This window comes from Heloderma suspectum, chromosome 3 (genome assembly GCF_057233095.1).
Source record: "Heloderma suspectum isolate Gila_16-S chromosome 3, 16-S_ref, whole genome shotgun sequence".
Taxonomy (NCBI): Eukaryota; Metazoa; Chordata; class Lepidosauria; order Squamata; family Helodermatidae; genus Heloderma; species Heloderma suspectum.
In genome coordinates this window covers 201,472,758-201,485,026 of record NC_139460.1, presented here as the reverse complement: position 1 = coordinate 201,485,026, position 12,269 = coordinate 201,472,758, and the positions used below count along the sequence as shown (strand labels likewise).

Sequence of the window (12,269 nt, the reverse complement as noted above, 5' to 3'; positions counted from 1 at the left end):
CCCAGAGTGCAGGACACAGAATAATGGGCTCAAGTTACAGGAAGCCAGATTCCAGCTGAACATCAGGAAAAGCCTGACTGTTAGAGCAATATGACAATGGAACCAATTCCCTAGGGAGGTAGTATACTCTCCCACACTGGAGGCATTCAAGATGAGCGTGGACAGCCATCTTTCGGCGATGCTGTGACTTGGATTCCTGCATTGAGCAGGGGGTTGGATTCGATGGCCTTGTAGGCCCCTTCCAACCTTGCTATTCTATGATTCTATGAAGTTGTGGCTTGCTGCAGAAATTCAATGGCAAACAGCAACATAGTCTTAAAATGGAGAATTTGAGCTTGAAAACAAGCTAAATTTGTGCATTCTAAGTCTCTGTAGCAGTTTGCCGCAGAATTTCAGTGCCCCTCTTTTTTTGCTGTCCCCCCCCCCATTGGTGGGGTGGCAGTGGCAGGAGTGCAGCCTGCGGGGGTGGGGTGCCCAGACCACTCGTACTTGCCCACCCCTGCGCTAAAGACTAAAACAGCCTACAGTTAGCGCATGTCATTGACGGTTTTCAGTTTCTAACTGAGATCAGTCAAGTTTGAAGATTTGGAGAAGAATATGTCTATATTTTTCCTGTGACCTAGACTGAGGTTTCTTTTTGTTGCAGATGTCATTATATATGAGAACCGCTGGATTGGGGAAATGATGCTGCAATCAACATTTGCTAGTCAGTTAATGAATCTTGGAAGCAGCTCAACTATTAATTTGAATGAATGTGAGGATTAATCTGTTGCATTGGGAGAACTCTAGTCCCAGTTAATGTTTACTTTAGTAATTTTTTAAAATATTTATTAACCACCTTTCATCAAATAATATCAGGGCAGTATATAAATATTTAAATAAATTTGAATCCAGTGTTTTCCAAACTTTATCAAAATATCTGTATATTACATCTCTTGCTAATGTTCATATTCTTCCAAACAAATGAGTGAAAATATTTAACTTGGAAAGAGCATCTGAATGTTGAAAAAATTCTTAGCCTGTTGAGGCTTATTCTTGTAAATTGTGAGATATGTCTCTGGCTCAGTAAAAAAAAAAAAAAGTATGATAGGAGGACATGTCCCATTTATCTTCATCTTCCCATCCTGCTCTATACAGTATGTAAGATGCAGTACAATATTCTGTCAGTCTGTACCCCAAGATCTTCCTGAAGGTGGTATCCATACCATTCTTTCAATCCAGGTTATGGAAATTAGGTTCAAGGAAATCCAGGGTACGGATAAAGCAAGTTCTTAGTCATAAATAGCTTTCTACTGGTAAGAAGAGCCAAGGACACTCTCATATCTGACAGAAAAAACTTTAACAGAGCCAATGTGACAAAACATTTTCCTCAACAGATGCATCCTATACTTCTAAGGTAAATGATGCCTTTTAAAATATGGATCACTGCCTTGTAGTGAGCTATAAGCAGACATTGATATCCAGTTGAAGCCAAGATTATCGTCCTTGAATTTTTGCTTGAATGTGTGATTTCTGGAGTTAGTTATGTATCAGTGAAATTACTTGTATATCTAAGAATTTATTTCTGAATTAAGTGGAACACATTGCAAGTGATATTTGCAACTGATAAATACAAGGGTTATTTTGGTTTTGTATAGATCGTAGAATAAACATGCAGCCCATCTGGCTTAAAATGACAGATAATTGTATTTATTTACAAGATTTAGGGTGCAATCCAATGGGGATAATTGGCCACCTCTGAACTCGGAGGCAACCGACTATCCATTGCAGGGTGGGCGGAGCATGGAGGGGATCTTCTCCTCTGTGCTCCGGCTGCCCTGCATTAGCAGCTAAATGGCCAATTTCAGCTGTCTAGCCAGAGCGGGGCAGGGGGAGTCCAGACGGTGCATAGGAAGCGTCGTAATGATGCTTCTGCTGCCCCCACCCACAGGAACGCCCCTTTTCTCCCCACTCCATGTTGCTCTTATGAGCCCCTAGCTGGGGACAAACTGTGCCTCTTATGAGGCAGCAGGGGCAGGGAGGTGTTTTTCTGGGAATTGACCTCAAAGTTCAGGCTCCGAGATCTGTTCCAAAAACCGAATAATCCTATGGCCATCTAGCTGCTGTCTTAACAACCATAGGATTGCACCCTTAATATACCACTCTATATCTGACAAGATTCCTGAGAGGTGAACAATAAAAGAGAGAAAAAAATAATCAAAATATAGAATGTAAGTATTTAAAATCAATTATTTTGATATTTATCTATTTTTTCAAGGTTCCCATATAGTGGATGTTAATATTCTTCAGGATTTGCTCACATATATGTCTTTAAAGCATGCCTATCTTCAAGCAATCCCTCAAAGGAAGAGACAGACTCTGAACAACATACAACATGTTCCACTAGATAAACTCAAACCAGAGACATTGCTGCACTCAGTAGTGAAAATTGTCAGCATCACTGTGCTAGCAGGTCAGTTGACTTTCTAATTCTGTACTTCACTGTACTCCCAAATATGTGTTGAGGTTGAAAGGAATGAACAGAGCATGGTAGTTCTCTGGCAATGGATTTTTAAAACTTAAGGTACTTCCTGGTGCTTCACCTGTCTTATTGAAATACCAGCTAAACAGTTTGATACAGTTTGATACAGTTTGTCTGTGGTGGAACATCTTCCTATCTGCCCACTAAACACACAAAACATCCTCTCCAGTTCTACCTGAAGGAGGAAAAAGGAGCAGTTGATTCAGAGCATGGTACCTGAAATCTTGTAGATAAGAAAAAAGGTCATGAGTTGATTTGAGACCAGCTGATGTTTCCTCCCTTGCAAAAAAAAGTTTTGATTCTCCTGTGTGTTGAGTGCTCCTCTGTTTCAACAAAATACTTTTCCTGGTATTTTCAGTGATAAGGGTGAGGTGGCTCACATGGTTAATGATGGAGCATGTGCTCAAAATCAGTCTTCAACATTAATCATTAACTTCATAGATAATGATGGGGGAGAGGTTTTGATTTCCTGAAATTAGTGTGTGACCAGAGTTACTGGCTGCTTTTTCAAAGAGAAAAAGTGGTAGCAGGTTCCCTTCACCTGTTCATCTCTAACTGCTCATGTAACACTGTTTCTTTTTTAAACTTTTATTTTTAAAACTTTTTTTTTAACTCAGTCCAAAGGTGAGATCCTCAGGATGCGTTACTATTTCTGCCTTTCTGAAATAATTGTTCTTGGTTATATTTTAAACAGATTAAGACTTCATGAGAAATATTCTTTGTAATACCAATTTTAAAATTTGGTCACTTTGAAAGCATTTCATGTAGCACCATGCAAGAAGAGATTTGTTGTTTATTAATTTTAAGAAAAACAGCTGCTATCATGTCATGCAAACCCTGCTGGCAGGGGTTATTTGAGGGCTAAACAGCCCTCGCATAAGCCATGGTCTGTCGTAAGGTTATGTGATGGTTGTTTAGCCCTCAAATAACCCCTGCTGGCCAGGTGTGCATGACACGACAACCCCCAGTCAGGGGGTGTCTTTTTTTCTTTGTTTAATATTTTATTTGCAAACGTAACAATAACCTCAGCAACAAAAAAGCCCCCCCAAAAAATGGGGAGGAGAAAAAAAGGGTGGAAGAATTTAACACTTCCATTTCAAATATATACGTTAATATAATCAGTCCGTATATCTAAATAAGCATCCATACAAAACTGACGGCTGTAGGTGATACATTCAAATGTGGCAAGAGCAGTAAGACCTTCAGTCCACTGAGTGATAGGTGGTGAGTTTTTATCCTTCCAAGCTTGAAGTATAAGTCTCTTTGCAACTGTAAGGACTCTCACTATATATTTTTGCGTCCATCTATTCCAACTGTAGTTCTTAACAGTTTTTGAAAATCTGATCATTTAACGTGGTGCAGTTACACAAATAATCTTGGCTACATGTGATGCTTATTAGGCAGAAATTTTAGTTTTTCCCTCTTGCTTATAAATTAAATATAAACATGTTATTTTAGGTTAACCTCAATGCCCCCTGGTATTTCCCCGCCAACTATTTTATCAATCATATTTATCTTTGTAATTTTTCAACTTTAGAGTCTGCATACAGTTTCAAAGGAGAAAGACAAAGAAAAATTATTTTAACAGTGGAACAAGTCAAAGATCAGCATTATGCTTTGGTGTTATGGGGGGCAATAACAGCCCATTGTCCTCAACTTCAAAGGAAAAGAGGTAAAAAACCCCATCAGTTATTTTAATGTAATATTTATTGAATTATTAGTTTGTGTATTATATTGCCATATGGCAGCAGAAAAGGGCGCAAGCAATATGGGATGCCTATAATATGACCCTTTACCTTCCTCCCATTTTAGTTGAATAGCTATTTTGTACCCTGTGGTGGGTCTTTGTTAAATGATCTTCCTGATATAATCTCATTTTGCAACAACAACAAAAACACCCATCTTGTCTCAACTAGCAAAATGCTGGTCATTATGATGAGTGGCATGCATGTAAAAGGAAGACCTATATATCTCAGGGACTTCTCAAAGGTACTGTGTGTCTCTAGGCACTCTGCATATTGCAGCTCCGAAGAGCCCCTGTTGGTGAAAGCTGAACCACCCTCTGTTAAAGGTGGGTCGTTTTGCCCCAGCTGTCACCACCAAGTGTTTTGTTTCCCCCCTTTACTTAAGTAATGGGGTGACCCTAGTGTCTGTGTCCCAAATTGCGGCCTGTTTGGCCACACAGAACCTAATAGGAGCCATAGAGGCTAGCTCGTTTCCCAACCTGCATAGCCCTGCCCAGGGTAGAGTTTATTGGTGTGACACTAGAATGTCATGAAATCCTGGGAACTGTCTGTATATGCTTGCCAATGTGTTTTAAGTATACTTTCATAGTGTTAGAGCCTCGTGTGGCGCAGAGTGGTAGGCGGCAATATTGCAACCGAAACTCTCCCCATGACCTAAGTTCGATCCCAGCGGAAGCTGGGTCCCAGGTAGCCAGCTCAGGTTGACTCAGCCTTCCATCCTTCCGAGGTCGGTAAAATGAATACCCAGCTTGCTGGGGGGAAAGGTAGTCACGACTGGGGAAGGCAATGGCAAACCACCCCGCTATAGTCTGCCATGAAAACGCCAGCGAAAGTGGCATCCCTCTGGGAGTCAGCAATGACTTGGTGCTTGCACAGGAGGAACCTTTCCTTTTCCTCATAGTGTTAACAGTGATATGCTGTGTATGTGGTATAATGTACTTTCTGAACAGATAATCACATTATTATGGGTTCGATTTAGACTCAGTTATGCTGTAGTGAGTTTGTTGGTGAGCAGTAAGGTGGACTTCACGCCATTATGCTGTTGGTAGCCACCTGGAGACCTGTGTAGTTTGGCCTAGCTGGCAGCTTTATAGTTAATTAAGAAGCCCTTTCACACTGGCTAGTAATTCACAGCTTCACCCTGAAGCTGTTTTGGACAGCTAGATGATGTCGACTCCTAGGAGATGGGATACGTTTTGCTTCCTGTGGGAAGGAAACCCCCTTCTCCCTGTCAGCTCCTGAACTAGGGAGACATCTATAAAATCAAACCTGTAGGCTTTGTTCATTGTTCTCGCTCCAAGGGGGAATATGTGCGATACCAGCCTGGAGAAACTTGTGGCCCTAGGAATGACTTCTCGTCTATCTTGGGGGCCCAGATAGTCATTCAACTGTGACAGCTTCATTGGCTGATGAGAGGTCTGAGTTTTCTCTGCTTATTTTTCTTTCTGCATCCATTTCAATCAATAAATTGCCATCCTTTTGCACAAGTGGCTTTGTTTCATCTTCGTAATCCAAAAGAATTGGATTTGACTGAGACCTGACAGAATCAGGACCCCAGATTAATACCCTTGCTTAGAGTAAACTCATTGAAATCATGTGACAAGTACCATCAATTTCAGTGGGTCTGCTTTAAGCATGATGTAAATCTGGATGCGACCCATAATATGTCTGTGAAATAAGTTAATTCCTCTTGAGGCAACAAAGGAAACCTGAAGTTCTGTGGAGTTGTGATCTACCCGAATAGCATATGATGTCTGCTGTCGGTTAATAGCAAAGCACAAGCTACATATAGAAATTAAAGAAGGAGGTATAAACTTTTATAAAACAGAGAAGGATATAATACCAAGTATTTCTTAAGTATGGTAGGTGAAAAAGTATTGAGATTTCTGTTCTTTATTGAAACAACTTCAGGTAATCAAATCAAAAGGCACTTTTATAACATTTATTTCAAGCTGTTGTTTTTTTTAAACAAGGCAAAAAATCTAGTGTACATTTGTTTTCCCCTTTTGTGTCATCAAATTTGCAACGTATTCAGTGGTTAGTGTTTTGTGAATCATTTGAAATTTTTAACAATTCATGTTTAATCATTAAAAGACTACATCTAGAATTTAAGGTAAGACTTGTTCTCAACTGTCCAAGTATTCCTCTCTGTTAGACAAGTCTAAATGTTTGATACTATCAGGACAACCAGGATCAGGAGTTCACTTTGTGCCAGCCAGGGCTGTAGGTCATGACAACTGAGCATTATGACTGACTCACGCTGGAGCAGCATGTGATGGCCATTCATGGTATTGAGCACAGAAAAATAGCTCAGCATGTGATGGTCATTTGTGCTGGAAATCAAAGTATTTACAAGGCATTTTTTAATATGTGGATGTGTTATTGGTGGGGGTGGGTCCTCAGAAGATATAGTGGCATTTCTTCTGAATATAAAGTCATTTCAGTTTTTCACAAGATGTCACTAATGATATTTCTGTAATTATTTCTTATCTACTGAAATTGATAATATTTTAGTCCAGGAGAAATACAAAACAGAGAAGCCACTATCCTTAATATACCATCTGCTGTTAGGGGGGCTTATGCAAAGACCTTCTGTAGTGACTATGGTGATAAACTACAATCCAGGAAATTCAAATCTCAGTGAATTCACTAACTGGCCTTTAGTGGCTTCCCTCCTCAGGTTCAACTCTTTACGTAAAATCCAATAGGAATAGTCTCAAAACAGGCAATATATGTCCTACATAAGTACTGACAATATGATTTGGACCTATGTGCACTGGTTTCAATGTACGTAGACCCTGTGGCAATAATCATACTTCCTCCACCACTCATGGCATTTCCCAAGCAAAATGTTTGTCCAGACCAGGCCAGTCTATGTGAAGTGTTTGTGAGTACTCAAAATGTTACAGGTATTCTTTATTTTACACATTTTAAGACTTATAAAGTTCTTTTAAAGCTGAAATCCCAGCAAGCATCCTTCCCCACCCCTTTTAATTATAGGTTTCTGCATCTTTGAAAGTATAATATTCTGTCCAAAACTTTCTGCAAATATTAACTTTGAATTGGAATGTTAAATCCTAAATGGTGTTATTTCTTCTTTTTTATTAGATCATATATGGGAATTTAAATATCTATTTGCAAAACACAATCCTGTCTCTGGTGAACTTGAATTGCACACAACACCATGGTCAGTACTGGAGTGTCTCTTTGATGATGACAGAAGAGCTGTTGAGTTCAAGGAGAGGTTTGAAAAGGATGTCAAACCACTGATGAGTGTGACCATTCTTGCTGCACACCTGGAGGAGAAATGTTCTGGTGAGATTCTTACTCATTATGGCAGGGGGGTCCCTATTTATTTCCTTTTCTATTCTTTCCTCTTCCAAAGATCACAGCAGTTAAAAATAAAACTGGGGCAGATCACAGCAGTTAAAAATAAAACAAGGCACATAAAATGCAAACCAAATATCTAATTAAATTAAAGTCACCCGACACCTTCATAATTCTGGTGGTTGAATGCCAGCCCAAAGGCAAACATGTTAAAAGCTCTTTCAGGAAATACACAGAACATTAGGAGAAGGGAACTCTACAACTATGGAGCTGCCATTATTGTTCTAACTTGGTGCAGTGTTGTTATAGCCAAGAATATACTCTTAGACTGCAATTGCATACACACTTACCAGAGAATGAGTCCCATTGAACTCTTTGTTGCTTACTTCTGAGTAGACATGTATAAGATTGCACTGTTGATCTTAAATTTCATGATAGAAATTTCATGATAGCAGAGATAGACAAAGACTCATAGGGTTGGAAGGGGCCTGCAAGGCCATCAAGTCCAACCCCTGCTCCATGCAGGAAGCCTGATTCCCAGGCGGTCTCCCATCCAAGTACTAACCAGGGCTGACCCTGCTTAGCTTACGAGATCAGACAAAATCGGGCACATCCAGCCCTTTGCTCGTCTTCATTAACAATGATACTGTTTTCTAGTGGCAGAAAAGACTAGAAAAATATTTTGATCAACACCTTTCTGTTTTCATAGGAATAATCCAAGTGAAGGCCTGCATCTCGGAGTTGAAATTTACTGTTCCTTCCTCTCCACGTGGACTTGTCTTTGATGCTAATACTTCACTGCAGCAGATATTTGCTTCTCTCACTCTGATCACGTATGTGGGCTGTGAAAAATGTGGACTTGAACTACAGACAGATAATAACAAGATCTATAAACAGTGCATTAGGTGCTTACCCTTTAACCAAGTGAAGATATTCTACAGGTAAAAAAGTGTGCGTGTGTGAGAGAGAGAGGGGAGGGGGAGGGGAGGGAGAGGGAGAGAATGGGAAATCAGTTGGCACCATTCTCATTAAAATATAAATCTTGCCATGATGCATCTATTATTGTGGAAAGGAATACATTTTATTCATGTTTCTAAATTCTTCCTGTGGATTAAATTATTTTAAATTGTATTGTTTTTGAAAGGGAATCCTGTCTAGTGAAATACTCTTACTTTGAGAATCAGATTAAGTAAATTATGTTTGCTAACATAACAGTCAGGAAGGAGGTTTTCTGTCACCCTGTTCTTTCTGCTCTTGTGTAAATGGGCATTAGAAAATTGAGAACACTTTGTGCTGTTGTGAGTTTTTCACAGAGACTTCAGGGATAAGTGGATTCTTTTTACGGATGAGAAGGTCTTTGGGCAGGTTCCAGCTGTCTACATATGAGCTGGAAGGACAAATGTGCCTTAGCACCCATACCCTATTGCTGCCCACAGCAAAGGGTATCCTATGGAAGGAGTATCTCACAGCCCTTTCTGGTGATTATGCAAGGCTAAGTTCTGGGGGCTAGAAGGGACTGTGAAGTGGCAGTTTAGGTTAGATGCACAGGGTCTCGTTGGATTCTGCAAGTGGAGCACAGACCTGCCCATCAAGTTTCTGCTCCTTTCTGAACTTTGAGACATTGCCTGGATGCAGACTGAGAATCACCACTAGGGATGCCAGTGATGTTCTTCTGAAAGGGTCAGAAAGAAAATAACTGTGAGGGTCATTAAAGCCCACCTTAAAAGGGGTGTGTGTGACCTTTTCAACCCTTTCCCCCTCCCCCCATTTGTTTCTGGCTCAGATTTTGGCGCCTATGATAGACCTACAGGTCCCATGGGCCCCTGTATCCTGGCATGCCATTAGCTAGGGCAATGAAGGTGAGGGAGGCAAGAGGAAGAGAAAGATGGGACTCGCCTTCCCCTTTTGCCTTTTCTGTGATCAAGGGAAGGGAAGAAAGGAGTGTGTGGAGGGAGGGGTGGTAGGGTGACACCTTTCCAAGCCCTCAAGAGTTTTTCCTATGTTTTCCCAAAACCTTTTCTGCAAAATTCCTGAGCCAATCCAGTGATAGCCTTTTAGGGCTTCCCTAATCCCTGGAAGAGCTACAGGATTTTTCCTTCCCCGCCCTAGAACAGTCAGTTGGCACAGTCAAAGCTGATTAGTTACTGCTGAGGCACCTGATCAGCAGGAAGGTGCATGAAGGCTTACTCCATGCAGTTCCCTGCTGTGCACAACTATTCCTATCAGTGGTAAAGACTTGGTGTTATCACAGTGATTGCCCCTCTTGCTTGTTTAACCTGAGCTTTCTCTGTTAATAGACTTTTCCTGTATTGATGAGCAGCCATATTCAGTTTTACCTTCTAGTCCCATGTTTATCCTTATGGTTTATCCTTTGGATCCTGTTCTTAACAGAGCAACACATTTCTGTATGCCCCAAGGAAGTTTGGGCTCATGTTTTTCAAACAGCACACCTCCCTCCTGCCCATCCACCACATGGCAACCTGATTTTGAAACTGGGGACTTTCAAATGTCGTTAAGATATCACATGTCCAAAGCAGTTTAAACAACTGACATTTCAATCTTGTGTCTCTTCTCTTAGAAGTAATTGCTGTTGATTTTTAGTGGGGATTATTCCCTAGAAAGTGTGTTTAGGGCTGCGGCCTGTGTGTGTGTGTGCATATCTATATATCTGTTATTTTAAATATAAGCTATTAATATAAGCATTGTTTACATCATTTATTTAAATGTTGAAGGTATTTATTATTTTATAAACCTGGAAGTTTCCATGTAAATCTGTTTGTTTTATTGTTATGCCCCTCAATATTTTTGTGGTACTGAAGGGTTTCTCCCCAATTTATTATTTTATAATAGCCTATAACCTAACACATTTTAGTAACACCTGGATAAGAACACCCCACTCTCATAGAAAATGTGTTTGATTGAACTTTGGATGGACAGTTGTGCTATAGAATTGAAAGTGTTGATGCCTATATCGGTTGAATAGATTTTATTTACTGCCCCTCCAATTTATTATGTTTTTTTTTTTTACTATTGTGTTGAAATCTAGAAGTTTTATGTATACCTCCCTGGAATCCTTTTTTGGATGAAGATGTGTTCTAAACATTTTAAAAACAAATATGATGTTGTTGTTGTTACTGGCGTAATCTCTCTATTTTTACAAAAGTGTTTTGATGGTTCCCTGTATAATGAGACTGTGTCAATATGAGCACATGTCAATAACAAAAGATTAAAATCCAAGACATTTCTGGGTACAAACCTAATATAGATACTCTCAGAAAACAGCTGGAGCAACAGCTGGTTAAAAACTACATATTGTACCCTGTTTTAAGAAACAAACATCCCACTAAATTATTTCAGCAGCTTCTGCTGGAAAAGAAGACTGTCAGCAAACACTAGGTGGCGGTGGGGTATGGGTTGTGCAGATGTCCAGGTTGTCTTTTTTTAAAAAAAAGGTCTCCTCAAATGCATCTGACTTCATTATATATGGCAATAGTTTATATTTGAAAGGACTTGCCAATTTGAGGCTTTGCTTATCTTCTGACCTTTGCCTTATTTACAAAGTTGGGGTACAAAGACGCCCTGTACATGCTCCTAAAGCACTTGCCTGTATACCTGTGCCTGTGCCAATTTTCCACTTGGCTGCAGCCCCAGTGGCTTTTCAGGACATTGGGTAAAGGGAACCCTCAAAAGTTCTAGTGTGCTCATGAAAGACCACATACCGCTGTTTGGATGCTGCACCAAAATTTACAGTAAACAAAACATGTGCTCTTCAGAGCAAGTACATTACACCGTATGTGCTGTATAGGTAGAAACTGGAGATAGATAGATAGATAGATAGATAGATAGATAGATAGATAGATAGATAGATATCTTCCTCAGAAGGAATTAGTGTTCTGGCATCTCAGGGCAGCAGCTGTTATGTACTCAGAACATATGTGAACATAAGAATCCCTTCCTGGATCATAGCCTTTGGCAAGCACTGTAAAAGACCTGAAATACATAATAAGCAGGATCTGCAGTAGGGCTCAGGGCAAGCTTCAGTAACTGAAAGAAAAATAATGTAAAAGTGGTAAAACCCTCACCTTCCAGTTTAGCCATTGCCACTGAAAGCCGTTTCAAACCAAATTGCCTAGTAATGCTTCTGAAAAATGCTCTTGGGCTTTGGTTAATTTCCACAGGGGGAGAGTTCCATAATTGTGAGGCAGCCATAAGAACACTTTCCTGCATGCCTGTATGGTTTATACTGTCTGTGCATCGGCTATATTTAAGAAGGTTTTGGTTGGTGGTAGGTCATACCTGTCAGAGATGTAAAAGGCTTTGTTACAGCTCTGCAGCCGGCATTCAGCTGGGTAAAATTAATGTTTTCTCTGGGCTTATCCAGTCCACCACTCAAACAGCCTGTGAATTGATACATATATAGGCAAATGGCAGGTTACTGAACTAGTTACTGAACTAATATGTCACATTTTTGTACAACATAGTTTTGTACTTATCTGTAAGATAAGGCTAGAAATCTGAGTCTCTTCAATGTATTTATGTGTCTTGTACCATCCTTTTAAAAATTGCTTTGCTTAAATGCATATATCATGTAACGAGGCAATAAGCTTGTTTGCCTAGATTTGTTGAAAGGAAAATATTGGATTTGATCTTCATTAAAAATGGTTAATACTTGTCTC

General features: G+C 39.9%; 1 protein-coding gene across 10 annotated transcripts in view; it reads left to right on the top strand.

The window, feature by feature from the left end:
* The window catches only part of SHLD2 (shieldin complex subunit 2), a 54,979-nt gene that overhangs the window by 33,561 nt on the left and 9,149 nt on the right, over nt 1–12,269 (top strand). For all 10 annotated transcript variants that reach the window (XM_084845318.1, XM_084845314.1, XM_084845317.1 and 7 more), the window contains 5 exons: nt 647–754; nt 2,258–2,452; nt 4,059–4,193; nt 7,375–7,581; nt 8,303–8,534. In XM_084845318.1, coding sequence (XP_084701444.1) covers nt 647–754; nt 2,258–2,452; nt 4,059–4,193; nt 7,375–7,581; nt 8,303–8,534 — 877 coding nt within the window. The remainder of the gene's footprint in view (nt 1–646; nt 755–2,257; nt 2,453–4,058; nt 4,194–7,374; nt 7,582–8,302; nt 8,535–12,269) is intronic.